Source organism: Sander vitreus, chromosome 12, assembly GCF_031162955.1.
Source record: "Sander vitreus isolate 19-12246 chromosome 12, sanVit1, whole genome shotgun sequence".
NCBI lineage: Eukaryota > Metazoa > Chordata > Actinopteri > Perciformes > Percidae > Sander > Sander vitreus.
Window position 1 is genome coordinate 6,587,943 of NC_135866.1, and position 26,560 is coordinate 6,614,502.

The 26,560-nt window shown below is 42.1% G+C and overlaps 2 protein-coding genes across 6 annotated transcripts in view; one reads left to right on the forward strand and one right to left on the reverse strand.

The window, feature by feature from the left end:
* rpap2 (RNA polymerase II associated protein 2) overlaps positions 1-14,866 on the forward strand; it is a 24,848-nt gene extending 9,982 nt beyond the window's left edge. Inside the window, exons 9-12 of one of the 3 annotated variants that reach the window (XM_078263440.1) lie at positions 652-752; positions 2,047-2,127; positions 10,098-10,166; positions 14,429-14,866. In XM_078263440.1, coding sequence (XP_078119566.1) covers positions 652-752; positions 2,047-2,127; positions 10,098-10,166; positions 14,429-14,573 — 396 coding nt within the window. In that variant the 3' untranslated portion in view covers positions 14,574-14,866. Of the gene's footprint in view, positions 1-648; positions 753-2,046; positions 2,128-10,097; positions 10,167-14,428 lie in introns of all 3 variants that reach the window. The other 2 variants (XM_078263439.1, XM_078263441.1) reach the window with 2 other exon arrangements.
* A 1,206-nt stretch (positions 14,867-16,072) lies between these two features.
* On the reverse strand, positions 16,073-20,463 carry gfi1aa (growth factor independent 1A transcription repressor a). Of its 3 annotated transcripts, none has more exons than XM_078263445.1 (8): positions 20,347-20,463; positions 19,989-20,069; positions 19,005-19,201; positions 18,636-18,890; positions 17,633-18,036; positions 17,234-17,371; positions 16,885-17,050; positions 16,073-16,555 (listed from the first exon to the last, which is right to left on the reverse strand). In XM_078263445.1, exons 3-8 carry the CDS (start codon positions 19,114-19,116, stop codon positions 16,377-16,379), a joined length of 1,254 nt encoding a protein of 417 aa, XP_078119571.1. In that variant the 5' UTR covers positions 19,117-19,201; positions 19,989-20,069; positions 20,347-20,463; the 3' UTR covers positions 16,073-16,376. The 3 variants fall into 3 exon arrangements, with proteins under 3 accessions (XP_078119571.1, XP_078119573.1, XP_078119572.1); XM_078263447.1 differs by having other exon boundaries at positions 18,636-18,839; positions 20,347-20,461; XM_078263446.1 differs by lacking the exon at positions 19,989-20,069.
* Between the last annotated feature and the right edge of the window lie 6,097 nt (positions 20,464-26,560).

A 26,560-nucleotide genomic window follows, 5' to 3' on the forward strand; every position in this document is an offset into this window, starting at 1 on the left:
AAAGCATTATTAGATCTGGGTAGAAGCATGCTGCGTGCTTATTGGCTCACTGACGCTGCTGGGATTTACTCCTTAGGTAGTGAAATTGGGTATTGAATGACGAGGCATTTTTTCGATCCTCGATACTTCAGAGGCATTTCGGTCGGTGCCTAAAACGTTTTGAATTCGGTATCCAGCCCTAGAATGAAGGGCCTTGTTATAAGAGTCAGTGGCCACATGGAGGCACTATATAGAAAATATAGCGTGTAAGCAAATGGTTCCCAACCTTTTTGGTCTGAGGTTTCCCCCACAGTTTAGTCATTACCTTCCAACTATTTATTTCTACCATTTATTTATTACTTTCAAGCTAAACTTCTGTGCTCGTTTGCTGACCAGTTGTCACACACACTTTCAACGGCAACATGTAGTGTTCAGGTGTTACAGTTGACTCCATGTTAACATGGGGATATGTTCTTCCTATTAAATCATGATTTCTATTTTTTTTTCAAATGAGTTGAGCTACTGTATGATCTTTCCATGTATACCCTGGGGTACAAGTACCCCTGGTTGAGAATCACAGGTGTAAACAAATGTGAGTTGGACAGTAAGCGTGTGTATGTACTGAGGTCTGCTCTCCAACACTCACACATCTCCTTTGTCCCCCCCCAGCAGGGGACAGTGCAGAGCACAAAGGACCCAGCTCTGCCCCTCGTTGACTCTCATGCTCAGCACCTCATCCAGAAACGCATCACAGTGGAGAAGCTCACCAGCTGGTGTGTGTCTGTGTGTCTGTCTCTGTCTGTATGTATGTCTGTCTGTCTGTCTGTGTGTGTGTTTTTATTTGTATGTCTGAATGTTTGTGTCTCTTTCAGCTTCAGTGTGCTTCAACTGAGTGTGCTTATTTTATATGATTAACAAATTGTATTCATTTTTTAACGGTATACAATTTTTCGAAGAAACGAGTCGCACATGCCACAGTTCTTCTGTGCAGGTGCGTTGGAGGATATCAAAACACATGACCTGGGGGAAAAAAGGAAAACCCTGCACTCACGCTCTTGCTTATAGCATCACCATTAGGATAATTTGATCTTTAATAAATGGTGATGTTATGAGCAAGAGCAGAGTGCGGGATTTTCCTTTGGACAGTATACAAAACATATGATTTACAACAGTAACACATGGGGCTGTTCCGCAGGATTAAAACAGCTGGTGAAAACTGGTGATATTTTCCAGGTTGTCACAATATGTATATGTGACAACAATAAGCACATAGTATACACTTCACCCAAGCACAAAGCTTCTTAGGAGCCCTCCGGAAAGCTTGAGTACTTTCCCCATTTTCTAATATAGACATAGACATCCAATCTGGCAAACTGTTTGTATGACTCAAACGCCGCCACCCTAGCCATCTCACAAGCCCACTCCTGGATTGACGGCACCCCTTCATTCCTCCATCCTCTTAACATAATCTGTCTGGTTCAGATCATCAAACTAGTCTGGACCCAGCTTCCTTTGTGCTTATTCATCCCATCTCCCAGAACAAATAATCTTGGGCTGAATGGAACCTGGGTCCCTGCAATCCGACATAGGTTATCATGTATAACTGAGTGTGCTTAATAACGTGTGGGCAAAATGATCACGCTGCTGTACTCTGGAAGTGTCATGCAGTTACAGTACTGTGTTTTGGTTTTATAAACACTAGTCAGATAAACTTAAGTGTACACGCTCGTTATTTATTGTATCAGTTGGAACCCTTCTAGCTCCCTTTTCAAGAACTTTTCCCGCTTCGGTTCCCCCTACAGGTTGGAAGCGGAATTGTCCCATTACATTACATTATGCAAGTTTGCAAGATCGGGTAGCGCATCTGTAGTTCGAATGAGACCTAATGAGACATTACAACAGCGATAATAGGACCATTCCGCTTCCAACCTGTAGGGGGACCAAAGCGGGAAAAGTTCTCTAGTGTTGCTTTAATAGCACACGTTTATTGTCAGTAAAAATTACAACTTTTCTGTTGTGTTTGTCTCTCTTTGCCCCTCATCTTTTTGTCTCCGTGTTGTGTTGCAGTCTCAGAAACATTGTCGGTCCTTTGAGTCTCACCATCAGTGACTTCTCCACTGACCTGAACAACCTGGTTAAGACATTCAGGTCAGTGCAGCACACACAAACACACACTCTCCTCTGCAGGTCTGTTTGCGTGTCACACACACACACACACAACTTTCATTTTGGCTGACGAGGCTTAAAATGTGTCACAAAATTGGTTAATTTAAATCTTGAGAAGACAAAAAACTGTTTCATAGTTCACATCAACACATTTAATTGTACAGTACTAGAGCCAATGTTGTGCATGCAACAGAAAAAGTGTAAATTGCTTCACTGCTGCAACATGTCTGTGCTGTCTGTAGAGACATCCTGTTACATTCTTTTCTCTGAAAGGAGTGGTGTTTTTTTACCCTCTGCTAGCAGCAACAAAATCACCCATCTTCCTGAGATCACTGTAATAGTCTTAGAGAAATTAGAGCATTAAAATGGTAACTAATGGATACATTCCACAACATTGTGGGAAGGTTTGATGAAGAACTCTGGTGCCTCCTACAGGTGGACTTGAAACATGACAACAGGTGTTTTTATCATATGTCATAGCTGGACAAGCACAGCTGACATTAATAACATTAATTATGTCTATATATATATTTCGTAACAGAGCCATCATTATTGTGATTAAGAACACCTGTGCTTCTTCTTACAAGTCAAAATGTCGGCTGTAAAAGAGGCTTATTGTCACACATTCATTACCCATATTCACACACATGCATTCACTGAATGGTCATTTTTGGTATGTGCTGACATCCCAGGTGTATTGTACTATTTTCAAGTGTCATGACATTTTTGAAAAAACACATTGATATGCTTGAGATATTAATATAATAGATGGATACAGATGCATGTAGGAAACAATCTCTGTTAATCTGTCGTTGTATACACTACAAACAGTGTTGTTGTTTAGGCTCCGTAGACCTACACAGGTGTTAGCACTTCAGGCTGATTAGACTTCAGCTCAGGTTAAAGACTGGTGGAGCTATGCTGGAATTACATGAGGTCACCAAACTTCAGGAACCAATCGTTTTTTTTTCCCAGCAGAAATAATGGCTATGTCTCGTTAAATTGCATCCCCAGCTCCTCCACTTGCTTCCCTTCCCAGCGTCTTATGCTGCGTTCCAGGCAACCCGTAACCCGTGTTTTCACAACCTTCTACCCGTGAAAGTGAACCTGGGACATCAGTCAAACCTGTAACTTACTACACGTGAACTCGTACCAGATCGTTGTACTCCCAGTTACAGTTTTTGACGTCACACACATATAAACAACAATGGCAACCCCTGTTGATGTTGTACAGACGCTGGTGGTTAATGGTGAGAAATAGAAATAGACATAAATAGGCAACGTAAAATAATTCCACACATTGTAATCAAAACAATACACATACGATTGTGTACTACTACAGGTAATGTTTATTAAATGAAGCCCAAAATATGTTGCAGACTAGAAATCCCTAGTATCAGCTAAGGCTAGCTAATGTTAACGTTAGGTAGCCACTAGCTAATGTCAATGTTAGGTAGCCACTAGCTAATGTCAATGTTAGGTAGCCACTAGCTAATGTCAACGTTAGGTAGCCACTAGCTAATGTCAACGTTAGGTAGCCACTAGCTAACGCTAGCTAGAAGGGTTTGTCGTGACTTTGCCTGGAACGCTACCAAGTCGTGAGTCGTGACTTGAAGTCGTAACTTACAGGCTACAAATTGTGTCTGGAACGCAGCATTGGTCCGTCCAACCGAGGAAGCATGGGAGGGACGCAAGGAAATCACGTGAGGAGAGAGGAAACGAGGAAATGTGTTTTTAGAGGGATGAGACGTTCTTTCCTCTGAAGCATAACGTGAATTTATCAGCTGCACAGCTTCTGGGAAGGCTGCTCTCTGTAGGTACATCCCTGTTGTCCCCAGTTGTTCTGTCCCTCTTCAATGAAGGCCGTCTCAAAACTCTTATTTCTGCCCCGAGGAGCAAGCATCGAGGCTCCATAGCCGAGGATACACGAGAGCAGCCTTTCCGGAAGCCGTGCAGCTGAAGGAGTTACTAGCTCCACCCGTACAGCTGACAAATTCATGTGACACTTCAGAGGAAAGGACGTCTCATCCCTCTAAAACACATTTGCTTGTTGCCTCTCTCCTCCCATGATTTCCTCGCGTCTTAGTCCCTCCCACCGAGGAGGCACGGGAGAGATGCAAGGAAGGGAGACAAGTGGAGGAGTCAGGGATGTAATTTAAAGGCCTTTTTACAGTCGCCGCAGCCGACCTGTCGTGTGCCAATGTGACGTCAAAATTACGTAGATCTCGCTGGCGCGCCAGGATTTTAAGTGCGCGACCACTCTATTTTTTTCAGCGGCGCCCGACAAAGCAGAAACAGAAAGCATGGACGAGTTTGAGGGCAACCGGATGCCAGGACTCTGAGTGACTGCAAGTCTCTCTTGTAAACTTATTGGGTTAAGATGAGTTCTTTTATGGTGAATGAAAGGCTGGATCCGACAACGTAGGACATCGAATCGAAGCATTGACGTCAATGCTGCTGCCAGTTCTGCCGTTGTTTACCTTTTTCTTCTTCTTCTTCTAGTCCGTAGAAATAGCAAAGTCGGTAGCCTTTGCTCATTAGCGCAGTGTTTCCCACAGATTAGATTTATTTTCTATAGGACTTTTTAATGTGTGATTGTGTAAAGGTGTTCACGAGATACCAACCTTTCGTGAACTTGTGAATTTCGCCAGCCGTCTTTCTCTCGTTTTGATGGAGACAGACGCTTTGTGCACGGGGGGGAGGGGGTGTGTGTGTGTGTGTGTGTGTGTGTGTGTGTGTGTGAGAGAGAGAGAGACAGGCGAGAGAGACAGAGGAGAGCAGAGAAAGGAAATGCAGCTGAACGAATACGCTGCGTGTTTTAAATGGCGTTAAAATAAAAAAATAATAATAACGAAACGCAATATGTGGCGGCCGGTGTTTATTGTATTGTATATTGGCAACACTCTTTTTCTTCTTTTTTTTTTTTTGTTGTTATTGTCTTTTTGTTCAAAATGTTGATGTTCCTCTGTTCTGTTGAGACAATAAAACAAACTATTATTTTTAAACTGCATTATCATATTATTTTAGTGAGGACTTATAAATAACTACAAATAACGAATGTTAAGGAAATCAGTTTTTTCTGCATTTCTGGATTTAAAAAAAAATATATATATAACTGCCGATATTTCGGAATATCGGATTTTTAAATCATCAAATATTTGTATCGGTATCGGCCTTAAAAATCCTTTATCTGTCGGGCTGTACCTATGACGTCACATTTACGTGCGATAGGTCGGCTGCGTCGAGTATACTGCACGTTGAACCTTCTAACACTGTTCCGGTCAAAAATGACAGATTTACACATTCCCTGTACCATAAATATGGCATTTTTCATCAGATTGCCTCAAGACCTTATGATAGCCTTCACAAAAGGCATTTGAACACATAACATTCATTGTGACTTTGAATATTTAGTGATTTATTCAACTTAGTCACACTTCTTTTGTTTATGGTCAAAAATGACCGCCATAGGAAATGAATGGGAAAGAGTATAATTTTCATCCAGGAGATAAAAGACATCTCCATACACACACTACTGCAACTTTCCTGTGCTTGTGTACCCATTCACAGGTGCAAAGCTTCCATTTGCAAGGGACACTGCACCATGACTGCAATTTGCCATTTGTGCGTGTTAACCACCAATGTTTGCACGTACACACAGAAACACACACACCCACACACCCACAAACAGATACAGACACACACACGCAGTTCATGTTGCCATGTTGCCACTTGTGCATATGAACCTCCAATGTTCCCACACACATGCATGCACGCACACACAGAAACACACCCACCCACACACCCACAAACCCACAAACGCACACACCCACACAGACACTCACACACACACACACACACACACACACACACACACACACAGTTAATGTTGTCATGTTGCCACTTGTGCATGTGAACCACCAATGTTCACACACGCACGCATGCACGCACACACACACCCACACACACACACGTTGTAGATGTTAATGTTCTAATAAGGTTCTTTTACAATAAATATTCTATTAAAAATACTTTTTGTCATTTTTATTGGCATTTATGTTAGAATAAGAGCAGTTAAAACTGTCCGATCAAATTTGACCGAAAACAGTAAATTAAGGGGGGTAGCAACAAAAAATGTTTAAAGGTTAAGGGCTATGGGATGCACCTAGTATCCTCGCTCATAGCTCCTCCTCCATCCTCCACCCTCGCTCCTCGGGGCAAGAATAAGGGCTTTGATACGGCCTTCACAAAGGAGGGCCAGAACTACTTCCGGTTCAAGCGAGGAGATATCAAAAAAGGGAACTGAGGTTCAAGATTTAGACTCGTCACAGCAGGTAAAGCACAGGTGGCTCCATTCTATTTAAATGAGCGTTGACGGTGAACCAGCATGCACACTACCAGGACCCTGAAACTGAAGTCATCGTTCATTTTATTATTTTCACCTGTGATTTTCTTAGTGTGTAATGTCAAAACAACAAGGAAACAACTTCTCCCCCTCAGGCAGGTGCAACAAGGGAGATTAATCAAGCATAGTCTGTAAACGTCCTGAGAAAGAGGAGTCTAACTAGACAAAATAAGTTAAAAAAAAAAAAAAAAAAAAAACACCTGTGTATGTTGACCAAGGTCTTTAATTTCTGCCATTTTGTTATTGTGTCTGTTTTATTCAGAACATTATAGCATTTTAATGTGGCATTTGTTACACTAGTGCAGTGCCTGTTCATAAAGGGGCCTGTTCATACCCAGCAATAAACTCGGCAAGGGTGAAGTAGATCAAATGAACAGTTCTCGAGATATTGGAATGACATCCTCACACAGGCTACACTTACTCTACTAAGTTTTGGTTTGAAAAACGAATATCTGTCTGAACTGGGACCAATGGCCATGGGGTTGACTCCTCTATTGCTACTCATTGCTGTCATCACAGTGCCCTATCTTGTTTTGTTATTAATGTCACATTTTCCTCCACTATATAGACCGGTCTTGTAGCACTACTGTTTGCTTGTTGTTTGTTTATTGATTATGTTTTTGTTTGTACGTTTGTCTTTCCAAAATATGTAATAAATAGAATACAAAACACAAGTATATTTTTGCTACATTTACGCCTCGCGTCCACACTGCTTCAGCGTTTCAGAGCCTCTAAAACGGAGACATTTGAATACACTGCTGACCCCGTTTCGGTTTTAAAAAACTCCGGGGTTGCTTTGCAGTCTGGACGGGCACAAACGGAGAGCTTTGGAAAACGACGACACACGTCAGTCTGATCGGTTAAGTAGGCTCACGGACCTTTCAGTCACCACCTCGTCGTCGGTCCAAGCTAATAAATCCCTTTTCTTATTTTCACCATTGTTGTTCTTTCTTCAAACTATTTTCAGTTTATACATCCATGATCCTAGCCTGGCTCCGCCCTCCTACCTACTTCCGCTCAATTTTCATTTTCCTTCAGTACTCCGTCTGGGTTTGCGGTATATTCGCGGGTTTTCTCAGGCCAAATCTTTACTGTTCCAATCAGCGAACAGAGGGAGTGGCTGAGAACGATGACATTGAGGTCGTGCGCTAGTTTGAGAGTTGTAGTTTCGTAATGGTGGCGGAGAAAGATGCGAGCGAAGCCATTCAGTCCGTTGTGGCAACGCTGCTGAATATCCAGAAGTTAAAGCCCGAGCAAGAACAATCTTTGCTGAGTTTTGTTGGTGGCCATGATGTTGTGGCCCTCCTCCCCACGGGGTTCGGGAAAAGTTAGATTTTCCAGCTCGCACCGTTAGTGGTGAATGAGTTCAGCTAAGACGAACGCTAGCGATGCTAAGCTGACGTCACGACCAAACGTTAGCGATTGGTTATGGCAGATCCAGAGTGGCTCTGGGCAGATCCAATAGTGTTAAGCTGCTTACACACCAACCAGACGGGCAACCGTCAGCAGAAAAAGCAGTTGGACTCATCAGTCTCCCCGAGTTGGTCAAAAAAGTGCCTCAGAACACACCGAAGAGACGAGACGTAATACGTCTCCATAACAGCAGGCGGCGCTAATCTGTATTGTCCCCCAAAAATGAAAACCGGCAGCTGATTGGACGAATGCGTCACGTGGGTCTTGTTTCTCCGGAAATTCAAAGACAGACTGTCATGGCAGCTTGTTCAGAATACAATCTCATATTGTACTAAAATAGTTCACCGAAACGCGTTTCTGGAAACATTTTAAGCGAGAAACGGGCCGTGCAGTTGCTGAATCTGTCTTCATTTCAGATCGACAAAGGTCAGTTTAAAAGATTTTCGTCAGATTTTGCGAGACTCTAGTCACGCTCATTCCACTCCCCGTTTCCGGGTTAGCACTCTACCAATCAGACGGGTCATTTGAGTCTGACTCCCGGCAGTGCCCGCCCCGCCGATTATACATGTCAAATCGGCCAAAATGAAGGCCGACGGCCCCTCGGACGGACGACGGCTCGCACATATAAACACAAAACTGCTTTGCTAGCTCCATCGCGTTGTAACTAAGACATCTGCTGAAAAAATAATTTTATTCATTAGCATGATTGCCGTACTGTTTAGTTCAAAAACATCCAAAACACCGTACGAAAACATACCAGACGCAAGCTTTTATTTTGAAAAGTCGAAGCTCGCGGACTGCACCAGCCTGGAGGGCATGCATGAGACGGGAGGTCTCCAGGCTGCAGCCATACCCGACTCAAATATCCTTTCGGTCCCGGAGATTATTTGCGAAATTGTGCAAACGACAGCCTTTTCAAGGCATTTGAGAAGGAAGGAGTGGTAGCATGCAAGCCCCCAAATTGACGCTTGTCTGAGAAATGGAGTTTTGGATAATGTTCAGCTTCGCAAACTTACCTGTGTGCTAAAATATACAATGACTGAGGAAGCCTAGTGACGAGTCCATAGCAACCAGTGTTGAATTGTTTATTTCCCAGTGTCCTTTGTTGAATGGTCTTAATGTTTTATTGTTTTATTTCATGTGAATACTAGTTTACTAGAGGAGTAACTTAGTATTTGAAGTAATGCAGTAATGCATGAAGTGTGCATTTAGTTTCCATGCTTATTGTGTTTCCACAACTGTGTTAGTGAGTAAATCTACTGAAATGGCCACCACACCATAACAGAGGAGTGGGATGCGTAAGATGAGAATGCAGAGGTTTAATCACGTAAGTCATGGCTGTAAAAAAAACAATGGCTATCTGTATATCTTTGCCAAACGCAAACCAGTACAGAATGCATCAATAAATTGTTGGGGAGGGTCATCCTTTTTTTCCATATCATTTTGGAGGGTCATCCAAAATGTATTGCTGGTGAAAGGGAGGGTCAGGTCTTTTTTGATTAAAGATCCCAAAACTCATCCGGTGGCCCCTGAAATAAATAACGAACAGTCCCTTAACACTTGTCAATGGAGAGTGGCCAGACTCTCTGTACTAATGAAATGTACGAGAGTCTGGTAGGACCAGGATCTAGTAGAAGTCAGTAAATTGGTATGTTAAAAAAAATCTCTCAAACTTGCACCAGAATTTAACATTTCCTGCCATAGAAGTACTCTGTGTTCCCATTGGCTGGTTAGGATGTTTTCAACAGGAGTGCTATTAAATCACTGTGTAGTGAGTAACACCTCCAGAGTCCTGCTTCCAGGAATTCTCTTTTCTGCTGTCAGTGGCCGTGCTGACAAGAGGCTTTAACCAAAGAACATACACAGCGCTGTCACAGTGGCATACATCACTGCACTATTGCAGCCGGTGTTCGTGGTGGTCGCTCCGGCCTTGTGCCCATTTTGTTTTCCTAGTTTACTTATCATCGGAATCGGGTGATTTTTGACACCTGCCTATAGAGAAGGTTGCTCCTGCCTAAAAATGATGCGCATGTTCCCCTTTGTGGTTAGATTGATCAGCAACACATATACACATGTTCTTACATGACATACCTATTTATGTCATGATTGACCAGTCTTTTTGTCAACACCACAGGTTCAGCAACACAAACATCATCCACAAAACTCCAGAGTGGACCCTCATCGCCGTCGTGCTGCTCCATCTGTAAGTTCATAGAGTGTATGTCTGTGTGTGTGTGTGAATGTGTTACTTCAGGGTTAAGAGGATGCACCATGACAGCTGGACTATCTGCTCTTCAGCTGTTGAGGAGAGTAGAGAGAATAAAGATATGACAAGGCAATCAAGGTTAATTGTTTCCCAGGTAATAGCCCCAGTCAGCAAACTTGAAACCACTGTTCTTCACTGCCTGGGTGTGTGAAACTGTTTGTGTGTGAGTACATGAACAAAGTGTGTTTTTCTACATCAGGTGTAGCTCGTAAGAAATAATCTAAACTAAAGAAGTTTAAATCAACAGCAACCAAACTCTTATGCAATAAATGTTTTGTGTTTTACGTAAGACGTCATGAGGTAAACAAAAATCATTTATACATGCCATACATACATTGCCAAAGCAAGGAATTTGCCTTGGTGGTCGGTGCATACATAAACAAACAAACATATTGAACATGAATATGAATTAAACAAATACAGAACTAAAGCTGACATAATTATTAATGTCATGCTATCATTTTCTGTTGCATTAGCAGATTGATGAATCAAAGCGACACAGCAGCTTCTGTTCTTCATTCAAAGAAGAAAACAAGTCAACTTTTTGTAAACTGACTTGGATTCACTTTCAGCTTCATGGTGCTTTTGACAAGATGCTATTATGGTGCAGCGTTGTTTCTAGCCCATGCCATATGGTCTGTGTGTGTGCATGTGTGTGTTGCTGGCAGTTCATGGACAGTTCCGTGCTGCTCCCGCCTGAGTACACACGGACGCCTCATGGCCTTATCTCCACCTGATTGCCCCTCTCCAGATCCGTGATCCAGGGCAGAAGGCATACACAAGCAGCCCTGTACACTCTCAAGTTAAATACACACACAGACACACACACACACATACACAGACACACACACGCAGACACACAGTTCCTCTGTATACATCCAAGCAAAATGAGCACTTTAAATTGCCCCGGCTGGGAAAACTTTCACCTGATGCCCGGCTGACTCTGATTTATTACTCCCTCAGTGGCCCCAGGTCAGTTTGTATCAATATCATAACTTACATTGTGAGCTCTCTTGAACTTAACAAAGGAATACAGTATGTGTTGTGCAGCTTGACGGGCAGTAAGTAACACAAATCTATAACTCTTAAAGTGAGGGAACCTTGTGACTGCAAACAGTTTCCTTAAATAGCATTACATAAAAATGATTAGGCTAGAATGAAATAGATTGTACATAATTATCCTACACAACATGCTCAGTAATCGTTTGCATTGTGATCAAACTTTTTTTTCGAGCTGCAGTATGTGAGGCGGGGGGGGAGGGGGGAGAGATTTGTTGTCCGTGCTCTGTGGCTTTGACCTGATTGTAGGTGTCTTGTGATGTTGACTGTTAATGTTGACAGATACATGTTTAAAACCACTGATTTGATCTGACTGATGAACCACTTAATAACCTGTATATATTTAAATATTGTGAATTGGTGCATGGTGAGCCACTCGATGGCTTAACAGTCGGCTTTCATTTTACCTTTTGATAAACGGCCCAGACACGTGTCCCACTGCTACTCTATGATTTCACTAGTTCCCTTTTAACTTCAAGCTTCTCCATCCTTCCATTCCTCCATCATGAATAATTTGTGTGTGCTGCCTTATCTATCTGCTGCATGGCAGCTGTGGAGCTAGTCTGGCCTCTATTGTTCGGGCCAGCTGAATAATGGATGCCCCCCCCTGCAACACTAGACCCTGGGGTGAACCGGAGATTAACCAGCAGTGCACCTCCACACAGGTACACAGGACAGGTAGAGGGGGGAGGGACGGGGGGTGGGTTGGAGAGGTGACGGAGATCAGGTGGAAGGTTGCAAACGGTGGATTTAGAGCTGGAGGTAAGCACTCTTTACTCGGGGGGAGGGGGGGTTGGTCTGTGCTGATTTGATGGATCCCGACACAGTTTCTGTGCAGATGTGAAAGTCCATGTTACTGAAGCAGGCACAAATGACACTCGGATGCCAGTTTGTCAGGTACACCTAGCTAAGAATGAAATGTCTCTCATCTCAGTCTTCATTCTCAGTCATCTCTGTCAGGTTTATACATGAGGTTTATTAGAGGAGGATTTGGGTCATCGAGTATCCCGGTTATGAGTTGCACATGTATAAATGTCATATCCTGGCTTCAGAAACCTGGATACGCCAGCTGGAGTGCTCCACTACCAGGATACTGTGGCAACACCTTATTCTGGTTTTCTGAACATCCTCTATTCATAGAGAAACGAGTGGCCGAGATGTTCAGGAACCGTGACACAACTGCACACAGACAATAACAACAAATAGGCCTGCACGATTCAGGGAAAAATATGAATCACGATTTTTTTAGCTTAGAATTGATATCCCGATTTTCTGCCACGAGTTTTTTCCTCACGAAGTGTAATGTTTATTGCACACATGAACCATGACAAAACAAAACAAATTGGCAGTACCGAACATAGATTTTTTTTTTTTTTGGCATCTATAACACATTGTGCATCACCACAAGCCTGTAAACACAGAGGCTTCAGTGAAGAGAAGGGAGAGCACTGCAGCGCTGGGAGCTCTTTAAAACCTTTTTTTTTATACATTCCATGTTTAAAACTCACGGAATTAAGTAGTAGCGTTTGTGATGCAGTCGGCTCGTAAAATTAAATGAGAATCAAAGTCATGAAAAAAAAAATTATTAAATAATTTTATTTTTTTTAAATCAAAACAAAAACCGAAGTTATTTAAAAATGAAATCGTGAACAGGGTGAATCGAGATCGCGATTTTATAAGATTAATCGTGCAGGCCTAGTATCAAATCATAACGAGTTATCTCAAGACACTTTACAGATAGAGTAGGTCTAGACCACACTCTATAATTTACAATAATTTTACAAATTCCAGTAATTCCCCCAAGAGCAAGCATTTAGTTCGGCAGTGGCGAGGAAAAACTCCCTTTTTAGGGAGAAACCTCGTGATGAGGAAAACTTCCTTTTAGGGAGAAACCTGGGACAGACCCAGGATCTTGGTAGGCGGTGTCTGACGGTGCCGGTTGGGGGTGTGATGAACAGTGGAAATAATAGTCACAATAAAGATAAAGGAACTATGACTAAAAGTAGTAGTTGTAGTAGTTCATGGTGTAGCAGGGCGGTACAGGGGGTAGCAGGGCATAGCAGGGCGTAGGGTTTATAGTGTCAAATCACAACAGACGTTCTCTCAGGACGCTCCTACAGATACTCTATCATTTACAGAGACCCAACAGTTCCATTACATATTTTACATAACATTTCTTTCAGCTGACGCGAATACCAATAGGTGCATTCAACCATGAAGGTACAAACGCAGAACAACAAGAATCACGTAGAAGCACATTAGCCTCAAATAAGCCAAACTACAAAGAGCCACATGTAAGTGCAACATGTGAGTTTTTTTTGTTTTTTTTTCATGACCGTCATCTCCTTGGCCAAGGTGCAGTCGGAAGAGATGTGATTTTAGCCTGCGGCAGGATAATAATAATTATTCCCCCAAGAGCAATTGCACACAGCAGAGAGAGAAACCTTTTTAAACAGATCATGTGTACAGCGAGATGAATAACCAGGTTTCTCATCTTCCGTGTAAACGTCATATAGTGAGCGGAGGTTTGTTATCTGGATGACCGCGCTGAGTAAGAACTAGAACCCCTTTTTAAATCCAGTGCATGGCTTTTTTTTTTTTTTTTAAAGACGCGATCTGGGGTTTACTCATAAGTTATCCATAATGACTCGGTAGGTCTGTTTTTCTTTTAGAACAACATGAACCCTTGGTCAGCACTCAATACCTTTAGCGTAGTGGATCCTGTGACACAACTTGGATAGATTACACTTTATTGTCCCCGAGGGGAAATTTCTCTTGGGCATAGTGCTACAATCTGTTGCTTCACAACACAAACATGTAACAGAGAAACCTAAAGTCAACATAAGACATCTAAGGACATGAGTGACTGTGCAGACAGTACATAGAAGCAAAGAGTGCTGGTGCATTTTATTGCACTTTGCTCCGTTGTGCTAAGATTTACTATCGGAGTTCAGCAACTTAATAGCTTGATAATAACTTGACATTGTCTGACGAGGATGTGAGCTTTCAGTTTTAGGATATACGCGTCCTACGAAATGTAATTATTATTATTAAATGTTTTGTTTTGCTGTCTGGTATCTGTAAAAACAATAGCCTGGGGTCAGCGCGGGTGTGTGATTGTGCATCATTTTGTGTTTCAGGTTGTCCGAGGTGTCTCCGGTGGTGCGAGAAGCCCTGGAGACGCCAGCATCAACCGAGTATTTGAACACACTGATGGAGGAGCTTGGTCTACAGGAGCAGGATCTTCTGAATGTAGTGCGGCTGTTTAAAGCCCCGGCACAATGACACAAACACACACACACACACACACACAGAGAGACATGGACGTATGAATACTAAATATAGACTCAGGATCACTGACTGAATATATAAATATGTGGGTATCCGGCATTTTCTATAATGTTTGTTTTCCACAAATAAAGTTGTAATAATGTTTGAAACCAAAGCTCATGTCCCTTTTATCGTTTGTGATTACTCCTAATGTAGGATACAGCAGTGGAGTCTAAGGAAGTACATTTACTCAAGTACTGTACTTAAGCACAAACGTGAGGTACTTTCTTCTCATGCCACTTTCTACTTCTGCTCCACTACAATTCTCAGATGGGAAATATTGTACTTTTTAATTCACTGCAATTATTTCGCAGTTTTAGTTACTTTACAAATGAAGATCTTTGTTTCAGTATAGATTAAACTACCCATCCATATACACAAGTACAGCTGAAACCGATTGACCGAAGATTAATTGGGAACTATTTTGATAATCGTTTTATGCAATAAAAATGCATAGCAAAAACATTTCATGGTTCCGGCTTCTCAATGAGAGGATTTTCTGTTTTTCCTTTTAAACAAGGTTCATTTATTTGTAATATTGTCAAGGTTTGGACTTGTGAAATCATAATTTTTACAAACCAAACAATCGATTTAATGGAGAAGAAAATCATCAGATGAATCCATAATGAACATAATCTTTGTTCAATCCGATACAAAATAGTTCAGAAGTATTTTCACCTCGACCAACTATTGTTTTACTAACAACAGTAAAGTCCGGCTTTTAAATGAATGCACGAGCAATAATAATCTAATGATATAATATATAATAGCATATCAGTCACACATTTTTAGTACTTTTACTTTTAATAGCCTGCTTAAAGTATTTTTCTGATCATACTTTAACTTAAGTGATGTGAATATCTACTGCACCGCTGGTCTGCAGGCTGTTTGACTTACTGTCAATAATGTGTAGCAGCATTACTATACAGTATGTACACAATCTGTGGTGAGATATGTGCAAATCAGATCCTTGAAGTTTTAGAGACCCGGTGTGTTTAACCTCTCCTCGGCCAAATAAATCACACCCAGCTTTTCCCAGTTTGTTGCTGTGCTGGAGGAGCTGCTGCAGTCATAAAAGGGACTTCCTTCACATGGAGCTTTATGGCACCATAATGTCTATTTGTTATATGGGTATTTTAACAATGCGCGTATCTGGAACTATTTGGTTTTGACCAGGTGGCGCACGCAACAAAACGTTTTTCTATTTAATAGTGGAGATATAACTTGGAGCTGTCATACAGATTGGGTACGTGATTGATGGCGGGCACAGCTTCTCGTTTTTCACAACGTCCCTACAATCCATGTACAGTCAGTGGACGGAGGCAGAGAAGGATTTTTAAAACCGTTTTAAAACATGTGTTGTTGTAGATTACCCCCCCCCCCCCCCCCAAAAGTTCATGTTTAAACCCTGACTACATGGGCATGACAAAACTGAAAAGGCAGGATTTCTTGAATCGGATCATTTAAAAGTGATAATTTATTTGAGAAATGTACAATATACAACTTTGGAAAGCAATGTTTACAGCCTAACGGTTATGCTTTTTAATGCTTAATAAACACGTAAAAACACACTCAATAAATACACTTTATTTCCATAAAATCAACCAGAATATCTCAGGCTAAATAATTAACTACATGTAACAATGGGGGAAATGAGGGCAAGGCATCGAACAATAGAATCAAATAAAACACGACCATATGAATAGTGAGAGTAGGCCTGCATTAAAAAGTGCAGGATTTCAAAGGATCCAAGTGTGCTCATTTGAGTCCGTGCTGCGTCTCCTTGTGTCTCCGCAGGTCCACTTTCCTCTGGAAACCTTTCCCGCACAGGTCGCAGCCGAAAGGCTTGAAGCCTGTGTGTTTCCTGCTGTGCGTGATGAGGTTGGAGCTCTGACTGAAGGCCTTCCCGCACACCTGACACTTGTGCGGCTTCTCACCTGCAGCGGCGGAGAGATCACACAGTTGGGAAATGTCAATGTTGAGATTATTTTTTGGGGGGCATTTCGGCCTTTAATTGATAAGGCAGTTGTAGACAGGGAAGGGGATTGAGCGAGGGGGGAAGACATGCAGCAAAGGGCCGCAGGTCGGAATCGAACCCTGGGCCGCGGCAAAAGGACTGAGCCTTGGTACATGGGGCGCACGCTCAACCAGGTGAGCTAACAGGCGCCCCTGTAGAGACATTTTTAAGCATTACGCACGGTGAGGCATTAACAAAATGTTTTTTTCTTTGTTGCATTTATCAATGCCAGTCTGAGCAGCGTCTCACCTGTGTGGATGAAAGTGTGTTTTTTCATGTCGGACTTCTGGTGGAACCTCTTCCCGCAGTACTGGCACGGATACGGACGCGTGTCCGAGTGGATGAGCAGGTGCGTGGACAGCGTGGAGGAGCGCTTAAAGCATTTGCCGCAGATTTTGCAGCTGAAGCTCCTTTCCTGTAAAACATATAAAATAGCCTTATCAGTGTGGAATTCCTTAAAACGTTAGATTTAACTGCAGAAATACAGTAAAAGGTCAGAGTGGTTAGGGACGTTGTGGTGGCAAATGTGTGAACCGGAGGCCTTTGTGTCCAGGATGTGGGCCTGTGAGTTGATATAGCAACTTCTGCGGAGGCCTACCTGCGAGTGAACCGCTCTGTGCTGATCAAGGCTCACTGCGTGTCCGAAGGTTTTCCCGCAGACCCCGCACTCAAACGGCCGCGTCCCGCTGTGCGACCGCCGAACATGTACCTCCAACCCGTGAGGCGTGGAGAACACCTTTGGAAATACGGATGACATTTTTATTTCCCTTTCAAAATAATAAGGGGGGAATAGCCTATAGGCTTCTGATCCCAAAGCCGGTCACACGTTGTATCTTTGAAATGACATTTAAATTAAACTTGAATATAATGGGCATAATAGCATACCCTGATCACCAATAAAACATCACTAAGATCATATGTAACATCTCAAAACAAATGGGTTATTATGGTTTTGACCACGTAGTCCTAAGGCTTCAGTAAACATTGGTTAACGTACCTTGCAACATTTGATGCACTTATAGGATCCACTTGACTCGATGTTAGAGCAAATTAAGTCATTTTCAGACTTGATCTCCGCACCGCGGGGCTTCTGTTTTACATCCACATACAGCTCGTCTCCAGCCCGCATCCTGCACATTTGGTGGGCCGTTGAAGGAAAGTCCTGGTAGCATCCGGCCACCGGGCCCCGCTGTGCGTAAAGCGGCTCGGCGCCGCTGTCCTCTGCACCGTAGACGCTGACGGGTAAGTGAGGCTCCCTGGTGCCCTGGAGGTGGCGATGATATGGGCCCTGAACCAGATGCCTCAGCTCAGAGCCGGAGTACGCCGTCCAGGAGTAAGGAAAGAGCGGGATGTTGAAGTGTTGGCCGTCCTCCGCTGCTGGAGTGGAGCATTTCTCTGAATCTGGAAGTTAATATGGACTTAGTGTGAGTGGATATTCTAACTGATAAATGCGATCTGCCGTTCATGACGTGTCTTAAAATTTGACCATTTGGAAATTGCATTGGGCCTTACTGGAAATGGCGTGACATGCGTAATAGTAACTTTAGACAGCAATAAATAACGGAAACCCTCAAGTCCCCGCATCAAAATGTTGCAACCTACATTTAACAAATACATATCTGTGTGCAAGAAGTGTAAAGACATTTTCATTGTTTTCAATGAAAAAAGTAGGCCGTTATAACATTTGTATCCATTGATTCCCCTATTTGATTTACAAATCTTGACAATTTACTTGATCTTGGTTCTCCTTCATAACAATCAAAAAAGTATTAACAGTGCTGGAAATGTTCAAAAGATGTTACCCACTCATAAAGTTGATATGGATTGAAAAACTAACATTTTAAATGTAACTATACAGTAGGCTATAAGCTCACTGGTCTAATGATAATGACACCCTTATACAGTTACAGATATGCCTGACACGAAACTTTGCGTTATCTTTTAATACTCTCCTGACACTTCTCAAAACAACTGTAGAAAAAGTCTGGATTAAAACAGACCTGGCGAAGAGGAGGGAGACGGGGGACGCCAGAAATCACAGTCGGAGGATCTGTCACACACGCTGCCTCCGCAGCTCAGCGGGGAGCTGGAGGACAGCGACCCCGGGGACAGCAGCCTGGACCCGGGGGACAGTCTGTCAGCGCCGCCGCTCACATCCTCCTGCGGCTCCAAGTTGGACTCAAACTCCGCCTGAGATTTGGTCTCTAATGACAGCAGAGGAGAGCAATGAATCTGACGAACTGTGCAACTGGTGTCTATTTGTAGATAGAGGAAATTAAATCGGATGTGAATAATTTCCACGGGGACGAATCGCTCTTACTGGCGTTATTAAACAAATTCCGTGCGTAATTACGCACAAATGAACCTACCTGCGCACACGTGTGCCAGAAAAGTGTCCAGTCCACTGCAGTCGTCGTGGAGGTACCGGGGCTGGTGGTAGCTGTGGGCCCTTTTACTCTTCACCAGGAAAGACCTCGGCATGTTGTTGTTTTTGTGTTTCGGTGCTGCTCGGGTCTGAAATCCTCCACTCCACTTCACTCCGCTCCACGCTGCTCTGACTTTATCTCTGGACAGATTGGAACACTATTGGTTGTCAAGCGAGACTGCGTTGGGATTTTTGGCAGGCTATTACGCATGCGCAGAGAGACCGTATCGTTTACCAGGTGTCGCGAGGCAGGTGGCCAAAAGCGGACCACTATCCCCCCGGAGGATCCCTGTAGATATGGGACTGGGGAGGACGTAGCCTATTTAATCGCAGTAAATGTGACAGAGGCGAAATCAGATAAGAGGAAGTTTACAGGGATGTTTTATAGAGTCTACTATATGCTTATGTTAGCTAGACTAAGTATTTAACAAGTCGAGGGTGTGTTATTAATAAACTGATAATATTACCACACTGTAGACTTTTCTTAAAAAGAAAAAAAAACTTATTTATACGGATATAGTTTTTATTTTTAATGTATTATTCATTTCCAATTGGTGTCCAGTTGGAAAAGCTGCTTGAACATCGCAATAAATTAAAAATATTTAAAACCGAGATTGGATATGTGCGCCTGCCAGTCTGCTTACAATGCTGTAGAGATTCACATTACAAGCGGTGGTCATTTTGAACGATCATCAAGCCAAAGGATTCAAACACAGGCCGGTAACGATGTCATTTGTGATGCTACGTACAAACGTGCGTGTTGGTGGATCCATGCAGGCAAGAGCGTGGTTGTGATGGATAATAATGACCTATTTGTTTGACTGGTTGTAAGTTGATCCTGTTAATGAGACGCGCACGGCCGCTCTGCACAACAGCCTGCTGGTGGGGAGCCCATGTATCCCTATACAGTTTCACTGCTTCAGCTTACCCGCACTGACTCCAGCCAGCCTGACGGTTTTACATCATTAAACCCCTCCCGGCCCACACTCAGGCCCAATTAGGCTGTCCACTGAAAGAACATGCAGAATAGGATACATAAGTGCCAAGTGGAATATTAAAAACAGGATGAATGAAATTCTTCATATACGAAAACGTGTTCAGTAGAAATCTGTCAAGTCTCAAATCATAGCGAAGATTTGAGCGCTGTCGGACCAAAGCAAAGCGATATCGATTTTTCTCCGATGTGGGAACAGAGTTTATTTGATGCAGCTGCAACAAGTTAAGAGAGTTGCAAGCAAAGCGCAGATAACCGAGGCATACAGCTGAAACACATGTCCCATACTCACACAGCACTGACACTGCAGGTGTCCCGGCTCTGAGGACCATATACACTGTCCTGAACTCTGTCCAGTCTGAATATCAGTCACAAGCTGCAGAGAGACCGCAAAATCCTCTGCTCCTCAGACTGAGACACACACACACACACCCTCCCGTTCTTTCTTCCCCTCCCTCCCCTCCCCTCCCCTCATACTCTCAGAAATTAATTTTCATGTTAGTCAGCCATGACAGTTAAATAAAAACACTGATTGTGTTTTGATAAATGGGTCCACGGGTGACATAATCTTTGGACATTTGCATAGTACAAAAATAAATAAGTTAAGTTGCTTTTCAGAATTGATTTCCTTTCATTATCACAAGCTGTTATTCTTGTTTAAAGTCTCTTTCTTCTCTTTCTTTGTGGAATTATAAATACAAAATGTTAACATTTCTGTGCCTCATTTCACTTTAGACCACAATTAATGTTGGTGATTGGCATTTTTTTTGATAACTCCTATCATGCCAGCACTTGACCTTCATTAGAAAGTATGATTCTAAAAGGTTTAATTTGCTGAAAAGGGTCAAAAACACTGATCTAATTCTCACCTCTGTATGATTTCTCACACAGAAGGCCACAAGCAAAGACAAACCCAAACTGTTAATTCTCTTTTTTTTCCCCCAACTGTGGAATTAAGAGAATTTTAGACTTGAATTATTTCTACAACACATGGCAATCTACAGTATGGACAGATCACGGCTGCTCAATCACATCTCATGAAAGACATCCAGTTGAAATATTATAAACAAGCCCTGTTTGGAATTCAGCTGCTGACATTGACAGCATTCAGACGGTCCTCGTCAGAAAAAGTGAAAGACACAGAGGACAGTAACTCTGACATTCATACTCAGAGTAACACACTGACTCAGAACAGGAAACCAAATGCAGAGTGGAGAAGACGCTATCAGTGTTGCCACAGACTCTTGTTCTCCCCACCACCACCACCTCTTCCCCCACAGACCTTGATTCTCGCTCTCTTTGAGTCTTACAACAAGTATGTGATTGAAATAGAAGCCTAATCGCAGTGATCAAAACAAGGGGAAAGGGGGGGGACGAGCGGGGGGGGGGGGGGTTCTTGTAGTTATGCTTTGCTTTTTCGCAGCAGCACTTTTTTGTCAAAGGTGCAGATCACAGTCGCATGGTTAAATAAAGACTTGTGCTGGTGAGCCATGAGGTTATTTTGCTCAAGCTCAAGTCCTTTCGGCCCTCGCAAGGATAGAGAGAGACTGTGAGGACTCCACATAGTTTTAGATATACCAGAGGCTTTCATACCACATGTATGTGAATGCTGTCAAGAGGAGCAGAGTGTCACATGGCAGCTTGTCAAAATGTTGTCTTGATTTTGACTCTGTGCAATTCAGTTTAAAGTGCAATGTATATACAGTACCATATGTTTGTACCATTTGCTAAAAAAAAGTGTCAGTGTTTGGCTACTTGTCACGAAATATGGAAACAATGATGCAAACAGTAACACAAGTTATCAGTCTGTATATTCCGTTTACATGCAGACTGTAATAAGTCAGTTTATGTATTTCTATGGGTTGCCATTTCAAAACTGGCCAGGGACAACGGATGAAAATTAGCCTGTTGAGCTAACTCTGGCTTATTTTAAGTTACCATGCTGTTGATTAATAAGCACTGTCCCTGTCAAATAAACAAATAAAGAAAAAAGGAAAATGGAAAAAATGATCAAGTCGGTAAAGTGGCTCAATGAAATCTGTTATACAACAATATCAAGCTGAAGTTTGCTAACATAAGCCAACATTAGCCTCCATAAGATACTGGTCATATACCAGACCAGATTAAGCTGGAGCAGCAAAACTCGCGTTTTAATGACCATGGATTCAACTTTTCGTTTGTAAGAGAGTTCAGACTTTAAGTGAGACTGTTGACAAGTGAAACTCAAACACTTATGGCAGACTCAAATAGAAACGAAAAAAAAAAGGGGGTAAAAAGTCATTCATTCTTTTCTGCAGTTTTATACTTCCAGGAATTTAGACTGCAGAAAAGAATTTTAAACCAGAGATCTTTTTTTGTCATACATAATCACAAAAAAGTAGATTGTACACAGTGTACTGCTATTCAATGGATTCATGTCATGATAGCCTATTGTGGCTAAACTGTCTTTCCCTGGGTTAGCCTCTGTTTAGTCCCAGGCTTTCAGTGTGAGTGTTCACCTCTGCACCTCCACTCTGTGAAACCACATCATGCTATCTCATCCCCTCACAGGTTCCTTTGGCTCCAGAACTCTAACCACAGTGTAACAACCCCCTCCTTCTCCCTTTTAAACTATCTCAGTCCCTTTCCCTCCAGCTACAATCTGATTTTAGTAATTTTCCTTAGGTTTAACTGCATAAAGCCTCCCACCTCCCCCTTCCCTGCCAGTCCAAATCTCATCGAGCTCTCAGCTGGCCCCAACTGCAGCCACAAGATAGGGACCGAGTGTGAACACAATGAATGATTTACTGGACACTGCTGACCGCAAGACAGTTATTCTTTCACACAGGAGGTCCACAAACGTATTGTTTTTTTGTCGCCTATACTCTCACTTCATATTTTTTTTTGTCCTGCAGCAGAAATGGGAGCTTTTTGTCTGTGTAACACTGTACATTGATTTGATTAATGTTATGGTTTACATGTTAGGATGATTATTCTCATTTAACTCATATACCCCAAAGATCCTAAAATCTTGGCCCAGGGTCAGCGAGGCCACGTTTTTTAAGTAAAAAATAAAAAAAGCAACCTTAGAAAAAAAACCTGGAAGAAACACTGAAAAGAAACTCTCACGTTATACTAAACAGATGTTTGGATTTATGCTGGAAACACTCCACAAATCACCTCCCTCATCCATCACTGTGATCAGCAGCTCCCCTTGTTTGTAACCAGCCCGTTTCTGGTTGTAAATTTCCCTCCCAGATACTGAGAATATCATCGTGGAGACGTTGGTGTGTGGTGTGTGAAGAAACCTGCTCGGTGCTTCCTGGTCATTGTGTCTCTGTGCATGTCTGGGGGTTGAGGTGGCCGTTTGAAAGGTCAGAGTTCAACATGCATAGTCATGCCTAAATAAGCATGCGGTTCATGTGTGTGTCTATGCATTCTTTTATGTCCTGTATTGGGTGTTATTAAATACTTTTCATAGCGTTTGTATGTAAATAATATTTGCTATAATGTTGATTTTTTTGAAAATATGTCCTCCCTGAACCCAATTTCTGCACTGTTACAAGTGCCAGTTTATTTCAGCTCATGCTCTATTATCTGTAGTCAGTCTCTCGGTAGTATTCACACAGAAAACACCACTCTGTCTGTTTCTGCATGGTGCGTAAAACACTGTTCATATGACGGGTGGAGAGAAAAAATGCTGGGCTTTCACACAGAAACTTTAACTCTGCACCATCTCTGCGGTTCTAGAAATATGCTGTCTGGTGTTAAAGTTGGCAGAACTCAGTTTAGTTTCAGCACAACTGATTTGGTTTTTGCTGCGTGTGCTACTGTTTGTCATCCAGGTGAAATAACTTTAACTGTATTGTATATCGATATCATTCGAACGCTGAAAGATATAGTTATATGCATGTTGCAGATGTAATTACACCTGTCTCTCTTATTCGTTATGAACTAAAAATGGCTAAGTACCCTTCCGATATTTCTGCATGCACATGGAAATAAATCAATAAGCAATGAGCAGTGAGAAAGAGGCAGATAAGTCAACAGTGTGTTGCTTGTCAACAAAGTGCAGTCTTCTTATCTGTGGTGTGCCTGTTAACACATTTGTTGATGTGTGAATTTCTGCAAGTCATTTCTAGTGTAGCTGTATTCTCAAAGTCATATTTTTTTAATTCTGTTTTGTGACTTTTAGGATGAAAACACGAGTCGGGCAGCACGCAAAACAATTACTGGTGGATCTCATTGTTGATTTTACATAAGTACGGGAGGCAAAAAGAAACATAAGATAATAAGCAAAATGTAGGATGGGAAAGTCAAAAGGACAAATGTACTAGTTTTACCCATTTGTTACTGACCACACCCTCCGCCCCAGGGCGAACCCCTGTTAACCACTGACTACTGCTGCAGAGGGATGACTGGACAGTTGCTTTTCTTGTGAAATCAGTTCTGCAGAAACAAAGCTTGAGCGACTGCTAGCAAGCTGTCCACAAGAGTGACTTTGACTTTTCTTATCTAACACTGAGAACATCTGCAATGTGACAGTGAGGGATATTATCTGTCTCTGCTCAAACGGAAAAGCAGAACACCCCAGTTCCTTTTTTTCATTAGTTTTCGATAGAGCAGATAGAAGAACAGATAGACTCACACTGAACTACTGTTTTCATCATTTGACCAAGTAATCGCTCTAGGATTTCTTTTTTCCACAAAAACAAAATGTGTCGAATGGACACTGAATAAAAATAAAACATGTATCACACAATATTTCAAGTCTAAACTTATAACTAAATCCCGTCATCTTGGGGGGGGGAAAAAACACTAGTTTTAAAATCAGTGGTGGTGGCATATAAGTACATTTACTTAAGTAGGCCTTCTGTACTTTTTTCACATAGGTTACTTGCTCTTTGCTTGAGTTTTTCAATTGTATGCTACTTTAAAATAATTGTGGAAAATACACTCATTTGATTTCTCACTGAGAGTTAAATAAAAAAAAGATTGATACCACTCTCATGTCTAAATATGAAGCTACATCCAGATGCCACTTAGTTTAGCTTAGCTTAGCATAAAGACTGGAAACGGGGAAATGGCTAGCCTGGTTCTGTCCAAAGGTAACAAAATCTGGCATATACCAGCACCTCTAAAGCTATCAACATGTTATAGCTTGTTTGTTTAATTCATACAAAAAACTAAGGTGTAAACAAGGGTTCTGCGTCTGCACTATTTCAAAGGAATAGGTTGACATTTTGGAACCACTCTTATTTCCTCTTTTTTTTTTTTGTGCTAGAGTTAGCTGAAAAGATTGATACCGCTCTCATGTTTGTACGGTAAATATGAAGCTACCTCTAGCAGCCAGCTAACTTAGCTCAGTCACTGTGCTCGGCCAAGAAATTGTCCAGCACATAACCCCCTATAAAACCGCAACTTGTCGTTTTTACACTTGTACAAATTAAACTAACAACAAATTATAGCGTTAATTAGTGAGCTTTAGAGGAGCTGTTTTTCCCTGTTTCCAGGCTGCTAAGCCAAGCTAAGAGTGTGCTAGCAATAGCTTCATATTTAGCTTGCTGTAGAGTGGTATCAATCTTCTCAACTCTCAGCTCAATACTTCCTCTAACACTGTTTAAATTTAAATAACACCAGCTATTTACTGCTGTATCAACATAGAGTAACTTAAGAACTTTATTACCTCTGCCAGGTCATTTCCAGTGAACCCTGACTGCCCTGCTTAGCGGCACTTTATCATGGCTTCCATTGAAATGGTTTGATACTGTTAAAGTAATATAACTTTTTATTTGGTTGTTTTCTCTTACTGTTGTTACATTATTGTCCCATGTCCTCTTGTATGTTGTGTTTGCGGTTTTACCCTCTACTGCAAATCAAATTTCCCCTCGAGGGACAATAAAGGTAAGAACTGCACTTAACTGAAGGAAGATATGTTTTCAGTTCAGTTTGTTTGTCTGTCTGTCAGCAGGATTAGGGAAAAACTACTGGCCCTGATTTTCATGAAACTTGGTGGAATGGTGTAACATGAGCCAAGGAAGAACCCAGTTAAATAAACACAAATTATATTTCACTTTCGTTAACATTGCAAGATAGGGCATGGTCTCCGAGTGCCCTTCTAGTTTATGTAGCACTTTTCTGAACAAAGTTACAAGGTGTTTTACAATAAAAGTAAAACAAGAAAATATGCTACAAGAAAAAGAATGGAGATATAATCATGTTTTTTTTAACAGCACAGATTAACAAGGCAGAAAATCCAGTTGCTTTGATTTTGTTTCATGTTGCTTCTTGTGTCAGATGTTGAGTTTTTGGAAATTCCCTTAGTCTGTTCCTGATATCAGGACTGTTATCTGTGCAGTCCTGCATCTAGATACACTCCTGTCCATGTGCATGACCACTGGGACCTGATGAGTAATGCTGAGCCCTTTGAATGACACCACTCATATTAATCACAGCAGAGTTCAATGGGTGGATCAGCAGCAACGCCATTCCGGTGTTTGGAAATAGGTGGATCCACAGTGTAAGAA

What these genes read in the sequence shown, in the direction of transcription:
- gfi1aa (XM_078263446.1), bottom strand. Translation starts at nt 19,116, where the DNA reads ATGCCGAGGTCTTTCCTGGTGAAGAGTAAAAGGGCCCACAGCTACCAC. An exon ending in AGTGCATCAAATGTTGCAAG is followed by an intron (nt 17,372 to 17,632) that starts GTACGTTAACCA and finishes GTATTTCCAAAG; the next exon opens with GTGTTCTCCACGCCTCACGG. An exon ending in ACAGAGCGGTTCACTCGCAG is followed by an intron (nt 17,051 to 17,233) that starts GTAGGCCTCCGC and finishes TATGTTTTACAG; the next exon opens with GAAAGGAGCTTCAGCTGCAA.